Genomic DNA, 18518 nt, shown 5'->3' on the forward strand with positions numbered 1-18518 from the left:
TAGGTGAACTAATTTTCTCAGCGGCCGTGATCACTCATGAACAGGGCCTCAGGTCAGCTTGTCTTGCCTTTGCAGTTCAGCCGCCGACTTGAGCAGCATGGCGAGTCACTTTGGGGCTGTGTGGTAGCTGTGGTGGTGGTGGTGGAATGCTGTGTCTGTCCATCTGCCTTGCCGCCAGATTTTCATCTGAGCTGTGGGTGAAATTGATTTCCCGCAGGGTCATGCAAGGTTGGAGCGGGCAACTAAATGACACCAGGCTGTGGGGGGAAATCTATAAGTCTCATTGGACTGTGCGAAAGCATGCATGTGCGAACTGAGGCTGATCTATAAGTCTCATTGGACTGTGCGAAAGCATGAATGTGCGAACCGAGGCTGATCTATAAGTCTCATTGGACTGTGCGAAAGCATGCATGTGCGAACCGAGGCTGATCTATAAGTCTCATTGGACTGTGCGAAAGCATGCATGTGCGAACCGAGGCTGATCTATTAAGTCTCATTGGACTGTGCGAAAGCATGCATGTGCGAACCGAGGCTGATCTATAAGTCTCATTGGACTGTGCGAAAGCATGCATGTGCGAACCGAGGCTGATCTATAAGTCTCATTGGACTGTGCGAAAGCATGCATGTGCGAACTGAGGCTGATCTATAAGTCTCATTGGACTGTGCGAAAGCATGCATGTGCGAACCGAGGCTGATCTATAAGTCTCATTGGACTGTGCGAAAGCATGCATGTGCGAACCGAGGCTGATCTATAAGTCTCATTGGACTGTGCGAAAGCATGCATGTGCGAACCGAGGCTGATCTATTAAGTCTCATTGGACTGTGCGAAAGCATGCATGTGCGAACCGAGGCTGATCTATAAGTCTCATTGGACTGTGCGAAAGCATGCATGTGCGAACCGAGGCTGATCTATAAGTCTCATTGGACTGTGCGAAAGCATGCATGTGCGAACCGAGGCTGATCTATAAGTCTCATTGGACTGTGCGAAAGCATGCATGTGCGAACCGAGGCTGATCTATAAGTCTCATTGGACTGTGCGAAAGCATGCATGTGCGAACCGAGGCTGATCTATAAGTCTCATTGGACTGTGCGAAAGCATGCATGTGCGAACCGAGGCTGATCTATAAGTCTCATTGGACTGTGCGAAAGCATGCATGTGCGAACCGAGGCTGATTCAGACGCAGCCAAACACACAATAAGACACAGCCAAGCGCACAATCTTGTCAGATCTTGGAAACGAAGCAGGGTTGACTTGGATGGGAGACCTCTTTGGAATGCCAGCAGTTCAGAAAGGCAGGGACAGGCTTTATTCAGGCACCTCCCTGAATGTTCTCCAGGCCTGTAGGGGTCAGTCAGCAAAAGTTGCCATGACTTCCAGGCGGAGACAGACAGACACATGAATGCCAGAAAAAAAAAAGAAAAATGACAGTCTGTCCGGATGACTAGTTTCTAGTCCTGAACCCTGCAAATATAAATGGATCCTATTTAGCCTGAGGCAACGAGTTAGGATTTCTGGTGCTTAGTTAGGCTATCCATGCCTTCTGCAGCTTTTTTCTGCCTCCTCAGTACTAGAAAAGCAGAATAATGGATGTAGGATAAATGTAAGCTAAATTACATGGACAATAGTCTGATAGCAATGTGGATCCTGTGAATTGCGGGGGGGGGGGGGGCAGTATTTGTGAATTTTCTGCATTGTGCAGGGGGTTGGACTAGATGACCCTGGAGGTACCTTCCAACTCTATGATTCTAATGCTGATTATAGGTTTTTGAGGTGGAGTAAGGGTTTCTGGACGTTAGGGTAGGAAATGTTGTCTGCCAACCTCCACTGTGGGTTCTGGCTGCTGCTGCAAAGTCACTGCAAAACTTCCCCTTCCTGGATGCTGTTACAGAACTGAGTGTGTTTTCAGCTTGGGAGGTGAACCCTTCTGATTTCTGGTTTCCCGCCTGGCCAGATGCGATGAGGGTCTTTCAGAATTGCCAGCCTGTAAATGCCAGTCTTCTGCCCCTAACTGATAGCAGCCACACGCGAGGATGTTATACCTGGGCTCAGGTTCCTGCAGGTTTCAGTCCTCTGCCAGAACAATTCTTCAGAGCTCAGTTTTCTTTCTTGGGTGAAGACGCGCAGAGCATTGGCTGACCTGCAAGCCCTCTTTGGTGTAGTGGTGAAGTGTGCGGACTCTTATCTGGGAGAACCGGGTTTGATTCCCCACTCCTTCACTTGCACCTGCTAGAATGGCCTTGGGTCAGCCAGAGCTCTGGCAGAGGTTGTCCTTGAAAGGGCAGCTGCTGTGAGAGCCCTCTCCAGCCCCACCCACCTCACAGGGTGTCTTTTGTAGGGGAGGAAGGGAAAGGAGATTGTGAGCCGCTCTGAGACTCTTTGGAGTGGAGGGCGGGATATAAATCCAATATCTCCATCTACCTCACAGGGTGTCTGTTATGAGGGAGGAAGGTAAAGGAGATTGTGAGCCGCTCTGAGACTCTTTGGAGTGGAGGGCGGGATATAAATCCAATATCTTCATTACCTCACAGGGTGTCTGTTGTGCGGGAGGAAGGGAAAGGAGATTGTGAGCCGCTCTGAGACTCTTCGGAGTGGAGGGCGGGATATAAATCCAATCTCTTCTTCTTCTTCAATTAAATCCAAAGTTAGCTGAGGGGAGAGCAGGCAGAGTACTGGGGGAGGGTTAAGCATCCAACCCCCTCATTGTTTCTCCACTCACAAATAACTCCCATCCTCAGAGATGTTTTGAGGTAGAAAAGTGGTCGCACGGCTAAGCTCCTTGGTTCAAATCCCCACTCTTGTCGTGAAGCTTCGCTGAATGACTTTGGGCTAGTCTCTACCTAACCTGCCTCGCATGGCTGTTGGGAGGTTAAAACAGAGGCGGGAGCAGTGCTTCCAAGCATTCCTTCTGGGACTTACCCCGCTGCATTCCGTGAGATGGGAGAATCCCATTGGTTGTTGCCACAGGGGACGAGATGCTTCCTACCAACAGTGCAGGCCTGCTGGGCCTTCGTCTTCATGTTCTGGGGGCTTTCATTGACAGGTGCTGATCTTAGAGCCGGCCAGAGTGTTGCAGCCCTCCCAGCTCAGCGTCTGCAACACAGAGGGCGAGAGGTCCATGACACTGAGCCATGTCTACTCCCTGGAGGAGGTATGTTTGGGACAGTGTAGCACAGGGGTAGGCCTCCCCCAGCCTGTGTGCCAAACGGGGGCAAGGCATTTTGCTCGGCACAGAGTTCTCTACCCACACAACTGAAGCAAGATCCTGAGACACAGACAGCATCCCTGGATCTGGTGGATGGGAAAATACAAGGTATGTCTTGGGTCTGTCATTGTCCTCTCGACCCACCCACCCACGCATCCGCCAGTGTGTGCTCCTAAGGTGAGATGCAGCTTTTCCCCATCCTTTCTTTTGCATTTGCCAGGTCAGGAGCAACTTCACAAGTAAACCTGGGTGGTGTTTTTTTTTGTTTGCTTGTTTTTGCGCTTGTGCCCAGAAAAGTTGCCTACTCCTAATTTTGTGAGGCAGTAGGGGGCGGTCTCTACTGGTATCTGTCCGTAGCAATAGAAAAGAGCAAGAGTTCATTAGCACCCTAAAGACTAACAAAATTGGTGGCAGGGTAGGAGCTTTTGTGAGTCGCTGCTCACTCCTTCAGCTACAGCTAGAATGTATCTACAGCTACCCGGTGCTCATTTGGTTGGGGACGTTTGCTTTTCTTTTGGGGTTTTTTTTTGGGGGGGGGGGGAAGAAATTGTGTTTTTTGGGGGGTGGGGTCGCTTTATTCAAATTTTGATTGGTCCTTGCAGGAAGGAATTTCAACCTGGACATTTCCTGCATCTTCCATCCGTGGAGTCAGGTGATAACTTTTTAACGCTGTTTAAACGGCTCGTGTTGAACTTCATGCTGGCTTGCTGCCTCTGCAGGCTTGCTTGTCTCCTCCTCCTTTGCAAGGGAGACGTGGGAAAGGAGAGAGCCGCTGGATCTTCTTCGTGGTCTCTGTGCTTCACACTCATGGGATGAAGCGCCAGCGCCGATCCCCGATTGGTAACTCCAAAGTCCGGGATTTTTCGCAGCCTGACCGCAGTAGGCATGCGCGACAGCCCCAATGCGCATGCCCACCCGGCGGGCACAAATATCCCGCCAGTTCCTTCGTTACCGCTCCTTCTTCGTCACTCAAAACAGAGACGGATCATAATGTTGCAAAATTAATCCATTTATTTGAGAATAATCAGTCTAGTATAGTAGCAAGTTGAGTTTGATAACTTCCAAGGCTGTGCCTTGCCTTTTTGTGCATTTCAGAGAAAGGAAACAATACAGCATTTTCACACCCTCAGAGATAGTCGGCGCTTCCCATACTCCCTTATCTCTCTCCCAAGAAGCTACCTGCTAGTTACCTTGAATATGCTAACTTCAAAGGCCCAGATGGCTTCTAGGCCGAGTGTGTCTCCTTGCGGTTAGGGATTGCTTTGGGGAAGAATACATGTTCTCACAGTTAGTAAAAGCAGGAGACATAGCATAGCAGAGTACAATATGGCGTTAGTCATGGCAAGCAGTTACATTCTACAGGTTACAATACTATAACTAAGTTACACGTCTGACAGTTACTTACCCTTTTTCCTTCTCGGGGTTTCTTTTCGTTTTTTTCTTCGTTCTTCATTCCTGTGTTTAAAAAAAAAGAGAGAGAGAGACTGTTAGTTTAGTTGTTTCAACTCTTGGGTTTTTTGCCCCGCCCTTCTCCCGCCATCCCTGTCTATGGAAAAGCGTTGGGAGTTTTTCAAATGGTGCCTTAAGAGCGGGAGCAAGATTCCTCCTCCAGACGGACATTCTCTTTGTCTGCTGTTCCTTGGGAAAGGTCATCGGGTGGAATCCTGTCATCACTGCTCGAAATTTTCCAAACAGATGAGGAAAAACCAAACTGTAAGGCTTTCAGCAGTGCTGGTAAAATCGGCTCTCGCACCGCAGATGTCGACATCGGCATCAACCAGCGCTTCGATGGCCACCCAGGCCTTGTTATCGAGTCAACCAACCCAACCACTCCAGGGAGCCAACCGCTCCCACAAGCGTGCGGGCTCGGCATCCCAGTCGGAACCATCGACCCTGGCCAAAGGGGCCCGGGACTCTCGCTCTGCTGAGCCCAGGAAACATAAGGAGAAAAAGAGGCGCCCAGATCAGCAGACCCCTTCTCCGCCACCGACGGACCCGGCGATCGTTTAGGGGGAGCCTCCAGAAAAAATCCTTTCTTCACTAATTTGACCGAAGAGCCCCTTGGGTCCAACAGATGTTCCACACACCTCCCTTTTTGGCTTCGACCAGGAGGTTGACGGTCGACAGACTCGAAGGAGGGCGGCGATCCTAGTTCGGCATCGGACTTAGAAGTTTCGCAGCCTAGGGACCACTCAACACCGAAGATGCTCCAGTCTGAGAGATTTGGTGAGCCTTTGGACCCTTTTAGACGTCCTCATCCTCTGCCCAACTGGGACCCGCAACCATAGGCTTATCCGTTTGGGGGCTATCCCTATCATTCACCATACCCTTGGTACCCTCCTCAGAACCCAGACTGGGATCAGCACTCTGAGGCCTCGCACCACTCCAGAGTCTCGGCACATTCTCCACCAGGTCGCCGAGATTCATCGATGCCAACTTCCACCCCGAAGTTGGTCAGGAAGCCGGCACGTTCCAGTGGTCCCGACGTCGAGCAAACCTCCTCGACTAGGATTGCTGTTGACACCCCAGGCTTACCATCGGCTGACAGCGCATCTTCATCGCCATGGACCTCTGATAACGATGAGGAGGAGAAGTCGGCCCATCAGCAGGAAGGATCGTCACCAGAATCCAGGATAGCTGAGGATCTTCCAATCTCTCCTTCCGAGGATTTGAAATCCTATGGGGAGTCAATTAAAAGAATGGCGCATTCCTTGTCTCTGCCAGTGGTCCAGTCTCAACCTGTCATTGACACAGTCTTTGACATTATGAAGAAGGACACTTCGACATCTGTAGCCTTTCCCATTACTAACGTCATCTTGCGAGCCATTAAAGAACCTTGGTCCAAGCCTGCCTCAACCCCTGTCTCTTCCAAGCGTATGGATCACATGTACAGAATCCAGGAACAGGGCGCAGAGTTTCTCTTTAACCATCCATGCCCCAACTCTGTGGTAGTGTCGTCCTCGTCCAAGGCGAAGAAGACTCACGCCTCACCTCCAGATAAAGAGGGGAAGAGGATTGATACTTTTGGCAGGTGCTTTTATTCTGCGGGCACACTTGGAATTAAAATTTCTAATTACTCTGCCTGCATGGCGAGATACCAGTATTCCCTCTGGGAACAACTCTCACTGCTGCTAGCTGCTCTGCCTGAGGATAAATGCACTTTGGCCAAAAAGGCCCAGAGGGAGGGGATGCTCCTGGCAAAACAACAGTTGCAGGCTTCAAAACACATGGTGGACACTGCAGCTAAGACACTTACCTCAACCATTACGTTGCGTCGTCACTCCTGACTTCGTGCCACTGCCCTCCAGTTAGACATCAGATCCTGGGATGAGGATCTCCCCTTTGAAAGTGAGGGTCTATTCAGTTCTACTACGGCTGCAGTCCTACAAGAAATGGACAAGAGCATTAAGACGTCACGTAATCTGGGAGTTCCTTCATCTTCCTCTCGCCCTGGCAAGCCTCGTCCATGGTCCAAGCAATGGCCTAAGAAGCCCTACCACACCAAATCCCCTGAGAGTTCGTGGAAGCCGCGCACGGGACAGCATGAGACCAAGAGTTCCTTCGCTGCAGGAGGGAATGCCAAGTTTTCTTCTTTCTCCTCTCACATGGGAAAGTCTAAGACTAGCAGGAATCCCAAGCAGGGATTTTGACTTTGGCATCCCCCCCTTCTTCCCCCGCTCCCGGGCCCACCCGCCTCCACAGTTTTCTGCAAGCATGGTGGCAGATCACCACTGACAAGTGGGTCTTGTCCATCATACAGGAGGGTTATGCGATAGAATTTGTTCAGCCCTCTTCTCATCCCAGATTGGTGATCACACACCCTACAGCTGTTCTACTGGAGGAAGTTCAAAATCTTCTCAGCAAGCAAGAAATAGAGCCTGTTCCCGATCATCTCAAGGGTTAGGGGTTCTACTCCAGATACTTCACGGTTCCCAAGTGGGACGGTGGACTTCGTCCGATCATGGATCTGAGGGGCCTGAACGAATTCATCGCTTATCAGAAGTTCAGAATGCTGACTCTACAAAGCATCCTTCCACTCATCAACAAGGGAGATCGGATGGCTACCCTGGACTTGAAGGATGCCTATTTCCACATCAGCATCCTCCCCAGTCACAGGAGGTTTCTTCGTTTTTCCGTTGGGGCGCACCATTTCCAATACAAGGTGTTCCCTTTTGGGCTCTCCATGGCCTCCAGGGTCTTCACAAAGCCCATGGTTGTTGTGGTGGTTTACCTTCGTCTCCAGGGTATCATCCTTTTCCCCTACATAGACGATTGGTTGGTGGTTGCTGTGTCTGAAGCTTCTCTCAGAGCGCATCTGCAAGTGATTCTCAACCTTTTGAGCGCACTAGGACTTCTGGTGAACATGAAGAAATCTCACCTGGTTCCAGCGCAAAGAGTTCAGTTTATAGGAGCGATTTTGGACACCGCCCAGCACCTATCGTTTCTTCCAGATCCCCGAGCGTTGGATATCATCTCCCTGGTTCAACTTCTTCAGGCGGTGAGATGCGCTTCTGTTCTGCAGGTCCACCGTCTCTTGGGCCTCATGGCGGCTACTACCAATGTTCTGCGTTTCGCAAGGTTGAGGATGCGAATCCTTCAGCTCTGGTTCATCAGGAATTACAATCCAGTGAGAGATCTCCCGTCCAAGATTCTGCAAGTTCCTTCGCTGGTGCTACCCTCTCTGGATTGGTGGAGGATGAAGTCCAATCTTTGCGGAGGAGCTCCATTTCATCTCTCACTCCCCTCGGTCACAGTAACGACGGATGCCTCACTGTGGGGATGGGGAACGCACCTAGGAGATCTTTGCATAGGCGGCCCATGGCCCCCGTCAATGGCTCACCATCACATCAGTTTCTTGGAGCTCATGGCAGTTCATCTGGTTCTAAGGTCATTCCTACCCCTGATCAATGGTCAGACTGTAGCTGTGATGTCAGACAACACAACAGCTGTGGGTTATATAAATCATCAAGGGGGGACTGTGTCCAGAAAGCTGTGTGCATTGGCAATGCAGCTTTGAGAGATCTGCATAGCCTCCTAGACCTTCGTTGTAGCCACCCACCTGCCAGGGGAGCTCATTGTTCAAGCGAACTCCCTGAGCAGGGAGGACGTTTCCCATCACGAATGGGAGATGAATTGGAGATACCTCGAACCTCTGTTCCGGGATTGGGGTCATCCCAGAATAGACATATTTGCCATGACAAACAATCGAAAATGCGAACAATTCTGCTCCAGAGGAGGGACGGACCCAAGGTCCCTAGGGGACGGTCTTCTACTTCCGTGGACGGACAAGTTCCTCTACCTGTTTCCACCCTTGCCTCTTCTCACCAGAGTGCTTCACAAAATGGCCCAGGAGCATTCGGAGTGCATCCTAGTTGCTCCGTGGTGGCCGAGACAGAGCTGGTTTCCTGTCCTCCTAGCCATGGCAGGGGGGTGTCACCACAAGTTTCCGTCGGAACTGGACCTCCTTTTGGCTTAAGGAGGTCGCCTGTTTCACCACGACACCCCTCATCTCAAACTGACGGCTTGGAGGGTCAGCTTCTAGAATTCTCTGACAGAGTGAAACATGTGGTGTTGAACAGTAGAAAGCTATCAACTCACCGCTCCTATGTGGGAAAGTGGTCTAAGTTCCTGTCCTTTCTGCGAGTCAAGGGTATCAGTGCACGTTCTGCTGGTCTTGAGTTTGTGTTTGAGTTCTTATTGACTCTTGTTGATGCTGGGCTTAATCATTCCTCAGTTCAAGTATATCTGGCTGCCATCTTGGCTCATCATAACCCTGTGGATGGCGCATCGGTTTTCACACACCGGCATACAAAACGTTTTTTGAAGGGTCTTCTACGGCTTCACCCGCCGTCTAAGGTTCCTCCTCCTGCTTGGGATCTGCCACTGGTCCTGGAACGGTTCTCGAGGCATCCTTTTGAACCCTTGGCTACCTGCCCATTGCATCTTCTCGCCTGGAAGACTGCCTTCTTAGTGGCCATCACTACGACCAGGAGGGCAGCAAGCCGTTTAGGAAGGATCGCAATCTGTTTGTCTCCTATGCGGCCCCTAGGTTGGGTTTCAAGATCTCTGCACAGAGGCTTTCTAAGTAGATCACGGAAGCCATTAAACTCTGCTACCTGTTGGCAGTTCTTGCCAGGGCCGCTCTGTGCGCATTCCACTAGGGTGATGGCTACGTCCACAGCGTGTCTGAAGGGTGCTTCCTTGGCGGACATCTGTTTGGCTGCAACCTGGGCATCTCTTCATGTCTTCATGCGACATTATGCCCTGGATGTCTGGAAGTGTTGCAGAGCACAGCTGGGTACCCTGGTCCTTCAAGCCACTACTTCTGCATAACCGCCAGCTCCCTCCTCCAGGTAAGCCTAGCTTGCTAATCTCCCATGAGTGTGAAGCACAGAGACTGCGAAGAAGATAAACAGGTTGCTTACCTGTAACTGATGATCTTCGAGTGGTCATCTGTGCATTCACACTACCCGCCCTCCTTCCCCTCTGCTGCCGGTCATGGTACTCTTGATGGGTGGCGGTGGGAAGGAACTGGTGGGATATTCGCGCCCACCGAGTGGGCATGCGCACTGGGGCTGTCACACATGCCTACTGGGGTCGGGCTGCGAAAAATCCTGGACTTTGGAGTTACCGATCGAGGATCGGCACTGGCGCTTCATCCCATGAGTGTGAATGCACAGATGACCACTCGAAGATCATCAGTTACAGGTGGGAAACCTGTTTGTCTCTCCTCTAGACCTTGTTTTCACTGAAGTGCTGTCTCCAGGCTGTACCACTTGAGTGGCACAGAGGGAGATCAGATGCATGGAGGGACGGTGGCTCAGTGGTAGAGTATCTGCTTGGTAAACAGAAGGTCCCAGGTTCAATCCCCGGCATCTCCAAAAAAGGGTCCAGGCAAAAACGTGTGAAAAACCTCAGCTTGAGACCCTGGAGAGCTGCTGCCAGTCTGAGAAGACAATACTGACTTTGATGGACCAAGGGTCTGATTCAGTATAAGGCAGCTTCATATGTTCATATGCTTGGGGAGGGACGGTGGCTCAGTGGCAGAGCATCTGCTTGGGAAGCAGAAGATCCCAGGTTCAATCCCTGGCATCTCCAAAAAAGGGTCTAGGCAAGTAGGTGTGAAGAACCTCAGCTTGAGACCCTGGAGAGCCGCTGCCAGTCTGAGAAGACAATACTGACTTTGATGGACCGAGGGTCTGATTCAATATAAGGCAGCTTCATATGTTCATATGTTCACCTTCATTAAAAATATACCACTTTGCAACAGTGGACATAAAAGAAGCTGCCATTCACAAAGCTCTGATAAAGCAGGGGAACACAGAGACCTGATGTCAAAACACTTGTAGATAGGTGAGCTTCAGAGCAATAGAAAAGGAGGGATGATCTGAGTCCTGGCTTGTCTATTGCTCTCACTCTCTATAGTCCCTCTCTGAGGTCTGAGGCTAAGAGACAGCACGAAGTCCTTCGCTTCCAACCGTTTCCATCTTTTTTTTTTCTCACCAGCATCTGCAAATGTGATGAGAGGTGTTGCTTCCTCTATGTACTGCACACAGCCGAGGACTTCCAGTTGTATTTTCCCACACAGTATCACTGCCGCTGGTGAGTAGGGGTGTCTGCAGGGAAAGAGAGTGTGCCAAGGGTGTGATATTGTGGCAGGTGTTGGACAATGAACTAGGAGACCCAGGTTCACAACCTTACAGGTATGCTGTCGGGGTGATCTTAGGCTAGTTGCACACTCTCAGCTCATAGTGTTGTTATGAGGGGGAGTGGGTGGGTAGAGAACTATGGAAGCCATCCTGAGCTCATTAGAGGATGGGTAGAGTTAGGGAGACGACGTATCCTCAGGCAAGGCTACTTCCACATAGTGCCAGTAGTAGAGCATCTGCTTGGTAAACAGAAGGTCCCAGGTTCAATCCTTGTTATCTCCAACTAAAAAGGGTCCAGGCAAAGAGGTGTGAAAAACCTCAGCTTGAGACCCTGGAGAGCCGCTGCCAGTGTGGGTAGACAACACTGACTTTGATGGACCAAGGGTCTGATTCAGTAGAAGGCAGCTTCACATGTTCATATGTTTGGGGAGGGACGGTGGCTCAGTGGTAGAGCATCTGCTTGGGAAGCAGAAGGTCCCAGGTTCAATCCCTGGCATCTCCAACTAAAAAGGGTCCAGGCAAAGAGGCGTGAAAAACCTCAGCTTGAGACCCTGGAGAGCCGCTGCCAGACTGGGTAGACAATACTGACTTTGATGGACCCAGGGTCTGATTCAGTAGAAGGCAGCTTCATATGTAGGAGGGATGGTGGCTCAGTTGCAGAGCATCTGCTTTGGAAGCAGAAGGTCCCAGGTTCAATCCCTGGCATCTCCAAAAAAGGGCCCAGGCAAATAGGTATGAAAAACCTCAGCTTGAGACCCTGGAGAGCTGCTGCCAGTCTGAGAAGACAATACTGACTTTGATGAACTGAGGGTCTGATTCAGTATAAGGCAGCTTCATATGTTCATGTATGTTCCCCAATTCTGCGTTTATTATTGCTGTGAAGGCATGAGTGTTGACAGTGGAACACCCATGTGGGTGTTTTCTGTACAGTTCCTTCTTGTCAGTTGCCATTATCACCGCATCTCCCCCCTGCTGCACCACTGGCGGTCTGTTTCGAGGGCTTTTTAAAAAATTGGTAGTTGCTATAACATTATGATACTCTAGCAATACCTGTTTTTTTTAACCCTTCAGGAAAGCCCTCTGGTGGCACAGGAGGGGGAATTGCATCTACTAGGGGCTGATGGGATGGAAATGTTGCTGTAGTGACCTTTGAACACACACACGGTCCAGACAGAATGGTGTTCTTTTGGAAAAGATCATAGAAAACCAGGTTCCAGGGAGAGAGAGCATGACAAGGAAAAAGGACAAGTGACAATAAAACCCATTCCACACTCAGCCCTTGCCTCCCTTCTGCGTGGGGCTCCTCACAGTGGCTCTTTTCCCTGGATTCTTCATTGGCATTTCTGGAGCAGGGCTGCATGTTCCCTGCTTCCTCCCTGCCCTGCCCGAACTCGAGAACTGAGAATGCGACCAGGACAAAGGCTAATGTGGAATCGGTCACAACGTAGCATGGATACTCCCCCTCCAAAAAACCAATAAGCCAGCATTGCAGTTTGGAAGCCAAGATGGAGAAACACATCTGTGGAAGCCACAGATGTCTCAGTTTCTCCTCTTGGGAAAATGGAGAGATGTTTGTAGGGCCGATCCGGAAGCTGATTCATATGTTATGACTTTAAGTGACGCAGACCCATGTTGTGAAAAGCAATGAAAATGAACTATATACAACATGGAATAAATGGATGGAATGGAACAAAAGGATTGTTGAGGGACTGAGACTGGATATTGTAACTCTGCATGCAAGAGGATCTGGGAAGGAAAGGGTTAAGATAATTCTCTGTTCGGGTACCCTTGGCAGTTGGCCCCATCCTCTGGTGGGTTAGATGTTGAGCCTCTTTGGCTGTCACTTGCTTTCTGTGCTTCATCTTATATAGCATATGAACATATGAAGCTGCCTTATACTGAATCAGACCCTTGGTCCATCAAAGTCAGTATTGTCTTCTCAGACTGGCAGCGGCTCTCCGGGGTCTCAAGCTGAGGTTATCACACCTATTTGCCTGGACCCTCTTTTGGAGATGCCAGGGATTGAACCTGGGACCTTCTGCTTCCCAAGCAGATGCTCTACCACTGAGCCACCATCCCTCCTACATATGAAGCTGCCTTCTACTGAATCAGACCCTTGGTCCATCAAAGTCAGTATTGTCTTCTCAGACTGGCAGCGGCTCTCCGGGGTCTCAAGCTGAGGTTTTTCACACCTATTTGCCTGGACCCTTTTTTGGAGATGCCAGGGATTGAACCTGGGACCTTCTGCTTCCCAAGCAGATGCTCTGCCACTGAGCCACCGTCCCTCCCCTGCTCTCCAGGGTCTCAAGCGGAGGTTTCTCACACCTATTTGCCTGGACCCTTTTTTGGAGATGCCAGGGATTGAACCTGGGACCTTCTGCTTCCCGAGCAGATGCTCTGCCATTGAGCCACCGTCCCTCCCCTGCTCTCCAGGGTCTCAAGCTGAGGTTTTTCACACCTATTTGCCTGGACCCTTTTTTTGGGGAGATGCCAGGGATTGAACCTGGGACCTTCTGCTTTCCAAGCAGATGCTCTACCACTGAGCCACCGTCCCTCAGTGGCCCCCAACCTTTTTGGCACCAGGGACTGGCCCCCGGGCCAGCAGGGTGGGGGCACCGAATTCTGCCCCCCCAGCACCTTCTCCTCCCTCCCGTTTTCACAATTTTAAGGCCCAGGAAGGCAGTGAAGCGCCTCCCGGGGTCTTTAAAGGCCAACAACCCCCCCCACACACACACACATCAGCTGATTGGCGGGGGGAACTGCGGCAGCAGCAGCAAGCAACCCACTGAAAAAGCATGCTACCCTTGCCTCCTTCCCACTTCCGTCCCCACGCCCAGGGGGGTGGGGCGGCGAGGCTGTGCAGCGCCACGGGGGGGCGGGGGCGGTGAGGCTGCATGGACCAGTTGCTAACAGGCCACGGACCAGGACCAGTCCATGGACCGGGGGGGGGGGGGGGGTTGGGAACCCTTGTTACATAGGACCTCTCTTCTCTCTCTTACTTTATAAAGTTTATCAGATATTGCTTCAATCGTTTTTGTAAGTAAAATTTGTTGTTACCATTGGCGTGAGGTCATCTTTGTGATTCGTTTGAACAACCATTTCCCCTTTAACTGTGGCGAAGTGGGGATACTGGGAGAAGCTTCTGTATTTCCAAGGTACGTGATAATTTTAAAAAAAATATTTAACCCAATACTTGGGCCTTTTCTTCCTCCTCTGCCCTCTTAGGTTTTGTGAATTGGTCCGTTCTTTCATATCAGAAGCTGGTGAGGAAGGTAACAGCTGCAGTTCCCCGGAGGAGCTGGAGGTGAGTTGAGGCAAAGGGAGAGAGGGTGGCTCAGGGTAACTTAGAGCCATCTTGAATCCCCCAAGCGAAAATAACCAGCGACCCTTTTTTGGGTTACCCGCACCTCATCTAAAGGCCTGAAAATAATCCTGTCTTGCCTGGCGTGGTGGTCCACTAAGCTGACTAGGGTCCTGCATCTCTCAGCAACTCTGGAGTGTGCTTTCTTTTGAGTGTGAATTCCCAGCTTTCTTAGGGCCTAGCAGGCATGCTGATTGGCCAGTCCTCGGCAGGGCAAGGCAGGATGGACATTCCAGGAAGATTTCCCAGGTATCTTGCTAATCCTTCCTTTTTTTGCTTCCGCAGTACGATTATGAATACACAGAATCAGGTGACAGGGTGATTCTGGGCAAGGGCACCTACGGGGTGGTCTATGCCGGGCGAGACCTCAGCAATCAGGTGCGCATTGCCATCAAGGAGATTCCAGAGCGGGACAGCAGGTAGGGAACTTCCAGTGGGTAAATGATGGGGCAGCAGACGCAGGAACTTGGGCTGCTTTCACACGGGATCTGAGGGGCTTGGGGTTATTCATGAGAGATCTGGCCATACTTGTGGATAAGAGAGTACCTCTTTGGTTAATTGGGACTACTGCTCTTCAGGTACTCGCAGCCCTTGCATGAAGAGATTGCTCTCCATAAGCGTCTGAAGCACAAGAACATTGTCCGGTATTTGGGCTCCATCAGCCAAGGTGGCTTCCTTAAGATCTTTATGGAGCAGGTACCCGGAGGTGAGATGCTGAGGATGCGGTCTTGAGTGTGGTGAATTTGAGTGGGTAGATCGGGTTAAGGAGAAACAGTGCCCATTACCCTTGAGTAGAGTACGCTTGAGGAGAGAGGGAGAGCAGAAGAGGAGGAGCAGGAGCTGGAACTCATGACTCTCCACCACTGGATCAGGAATAGTAGCATTGAAGCTACTATTAAGTAGGACCCATTCATGGGGAAAGGAGTATGGGTATACTTCTTGGCCCAGTCTGTTAAGTCCATCATATGTTGTATCAATGTCATTTTCAGAACCTTTCCCTCATGAGAATTATATGTATGGGATGGGCTCGCATAACTGATTTCACAGGGTTACTGTCAGAGAAAAAATGGGGGAAGAAGAATGCAGTTTGCCGTCCAGGGCTCCTCTGAGGAAAGGTGAAGATGTGGATATGTGAGAGAACCACTTAAAATGCTGAACACATACAGGATTCAGAAACACCAGCAACCAAAACCATCCTCTGCTAAAAGCCCACCAGAGTCTTCAGTAAATAAGATCATTTTCACTTTGTGTCTAAAAAAAACAGAGAATGGGCCAGGTGGATCTTTTTGGGAAACATGTTCTTCAGGCATAGTGCCAACACACATAGTGCCCTCAGAGCCAGTCTGGGATCATCCAGAGCAGATCCTCAACAAATGATATTCATCAGTAGATGATGTTAAACCAGGACATATCTCTAGAGCCCAGAGAAGGCGGAGAAAGTAATCTGTAACGGGCCACCGTATCTCTTCTATTTTTCCCAAGTCTTAGTTGGCAGTTTCTGTGTGTGGAGGAGTGTGTGTGTGTTGTGTATCTGCATATACCTGCACGTCTGTGCATGTATGTTTTTTGTGTTTGTTGTTGATCTGCTTGTTAAGAATTTTAAGGGATTATTACAGAGATTTTCTGTCTGACTTTACTGCTTATCTCTTGCTGTTTTTACAAATCCTTTAAAGACTTCTGTCCATTTTTAACTTTTAGGCTTCCTTTTAGTTCTTTTCATAAATGCTTGTGCTACCCAAACCAATCTGCAGGGCAGATGCTCTTTGTAGCAGAGTTGCTGCTGTGTATCCAAAATGGCTAGACAGTTATGGATCATGTGCTGAGATGCATACGCATGTCCAAGAGAGTGGTGTGAAAATTAAAGACATCTCAGCTTCTTGCAAATATAAAAACATTTATTTCTATTAGTAAATGAAACTATGAGGCGTATCTGCCATTTGGGAGGGCTACCAAGACCTGGAAAGAACTGTCTTGGGAGTCTGGATCTGAACCTTGGACCCACCATCCTCTTTAAGACCTCTTTTTGTTCTCCTTTAGGAAGTCTTTCCTCTCTCTTGCGTTCCATGTGGGGTCCTCTGAAGGACAATGAACCAACCGTCATTTACTACACCAAACAGATCTTAGAGGGGCTGCGCTACCTGCATGACAACCAAATTGTCCATAGAGACATCAAGGTGAGAGCGCCCTCAGACAGGGCTCGTCTGCACTGAGAAGGTTGGAGCCAGCTCTGAGCATCTTTTCAGAATGGCCAAGAGGGGGAGAGGAGATGCCTCTGTTGCCCGCCATGTAGTTCTCTAAAGCTGGACTTCATTTTCTGGGGTTGACAGGGAGATAACGTCTTGATCAACACATACAGCGGAGTGTTAAAAATTTCTGACTTCGGCACCTCAAAGAGGTTGGCAGGAATCAGCCCTAAGGCAGAGACCTTCACAGGTATGGGATGTTGCACAATATTAAAAGCAGAGGCCTCTTGTATCAGCATCACTTAAGATGCTTTGGAGAATAGATAAGCTTTTAGACTTATTGGTAAATGACATTAGGTTTATAAGCCAGCATGTCACATAAACCTAATATACATTATATTATAAACCTGTGGTAGATAAGCGAGCACTCTTGCCTAGTAGTGGCCATCGTTGGAAATTCCTCCCCCAAATCTGGCTGCTTCCATCTGCACTGAAGTAGCATGTTCGACAAACATCCTACCACAGGTATTAACTGCCATGCAAACCAACGAAGACACCCTCAGACCCCCATATTTGACATGTCACTTTCCACAGAGAAGCCATAACACAATCTAGGGTTAAGTTTTTGATGCGTTGCAGTTAGCAGGTTTTGTTTAACCCATTTTCAGCATTGCTGCTGGTTTCCAGCTATACAACTGGTGCCTCTCACCCTCTGCTGGAGTGGTGGAGTTTCTTCCAATAGCAGTGTGGGCATTGCGAGGCCCAGGCTAAGAGCCCTCATGCTCTGGCCTTCCAGCTCACACCTCCTCTCCCCAGGGCCTGGGCCCTTTGAACTGGCTGTTTGCTGGATCAGCTTCCTTGCCTAAGGATTCAAATGGAGAAAAGGCATGTGTCAAGTCTGTCTGTAAACTCTGGCTCAGTCAGAGAGCATTCTGGGTAGAACCAAAGTATAACCAAATGCTGCTAGCTCAAACTTTCCCTACCCCCTCCTTTTCTGTAGTGGACAGCTTTGCTTTGAAATGGAAAGATGTGAAAGTCTTATCTGTGCCTTCTCAGGCCTGGCTGTCAGGAGGGAGTCAAGACCCCAAGACGATCAAGGCCATGCAAGCCTGAGAATGAATTGGTAACATCAATGTGTGAATGTTTCCTGCATAATCCCCCCTCCCTTAGGAATTCCTCAGAAGTATCCCTTATATGCAATGTATCATGATATACTCTTTAGTCTTTCAATGCTGGCTTAGATCAATAAAGTAGTTTCTTTGTATCAACAACAACTCATTATTGAATCTGCCGACTTGACAGCATGTCTGCTTGTTTTTTTAAATATATGCCCTGCCTTTCTGCCCTCCTCAGAACCACCAAGGCCTTGTTTTGCCTAGATTAAAATTAAAAGTGAACATATTTTCATTGCCTTTACTCATTCTGACCTTCTCCTTCCTTCCCAGGCACTTTGCAGTACATGGCTCCAGAAGTCATTGATCAGGGTCCTCGAGGTTATGGCAAGCCGGCAGATATCTGGTCCCTGGGGTGCACCATCATAGAGATGGCGACAGGGAAGCCTCCTTTCTTTGAGCTGGGAAGCCCACAGGCTGCCATGTTCAAGGTAAGGCAGAAAATGGGTCCCTCTGTGGGAGAGCCTTCCCCGTGGCAGTAGAAGCTCACCTAGTGCCACATTTACAAGCGGCTCAGATCAACGGAGTGTGACAGTTGATTGTCTTGCGTCTTGTTTTAAGCTTTTCATTACCTCATAATAAAGAAATGTGCACAAACATTGCTACATAAGAACATAAGAGAAGCCATGTTGGATCAGGCCAATGGCCCATCCAGTCCAACACTCTGTGTCACACAGTGGCAAAAAAAAAATTATAATATATAGACACACACATACACACTGTGGCTAACAGCCACTGATGGACCTCTGCTCCATATTTTTATCTAACCCCCTCTTGAAGCTGTCTATGCTTGTAGCCGCCACCACCTCCTGTGGCAACGAATTCCACATGTTAATCACCCTTTGGGTGAAGAAGTACTTCCTTTTATCTGTTTTAACCTGTCTGCTCAGCAATTTCATCGAATGCCCAAGAGTTCTTGTATTGTGAGAAAGGGAGAAAAGTACTTCTTT

The 18518-nt window shown here is 49.6% G+C and overlaps 1 protein-coding gene and 1 non-coding gene across 3 annotated transcripts in view; both read left to right on the forward strand.

Moving 5' to 3' along the window:
* The window catches only part of MAP3K6 (mitogen-activated protein kinase kinase kinase 6), a 101330-nt gene that overhangs the window by 54480 nt on the left and 28332 nt on the right, over nt 1–18518 (forward strand). For both annotated transcript variants that reach the window (XM_060257606.1, XM_060257607.1), the window contains exons 11-19: nt 3042–3149; nt 3806–3855; nt 10710–10805; nt 14078–14156; nt 14499–14632; nt 14792–14919; nt 16251–16387; nt 16541–16646; nt 17842–17999. In XM_060257606.1, coding sequence (XP_060113589.1) covers nt 3042–3149; nt 3806–3855; nt 10710–10805; nt 14078–14156; nt 14499–14632; nt 14792–14919; nt 16251–16387; nt 16541–16646; nt 17842–17999 — 996 coding nt within the window. The remainder of the gene's footprint in view (nt 1–3041; nt 3150–3805; nt 3856–10709; nt 10806–14077; nt 14157–14498; nt 14633–14791; nt 14920–16250; nt 16388–16540; nt 16647–17841; nt 18000–18518) is intronic.
* TRNAP-UGG (transfer RNA proline (anticodon UGG)) lies at nt 11489–11563 on the forward strand. Its single transcript has one exon. It is a non-coding gene; the product is annotated as a tRNA-Pro (tRNA).

Source organism: Heteronotia binoei, chromosome 17 (assembly GCF_032191835.1).
Source record: "Heteronotia binoei isolate CCM8104 ecotype False Entrance Well chromosome 17, APGP_CSIRO_Hbin_v1, whole genome shotgun sequence".
Lineage (NCBI taxonomy): Eukaryota > Metazoa > Chordata > Lepidosauria > Squamata > Gekkonidae > Heteronotia > Heteronotia binoei.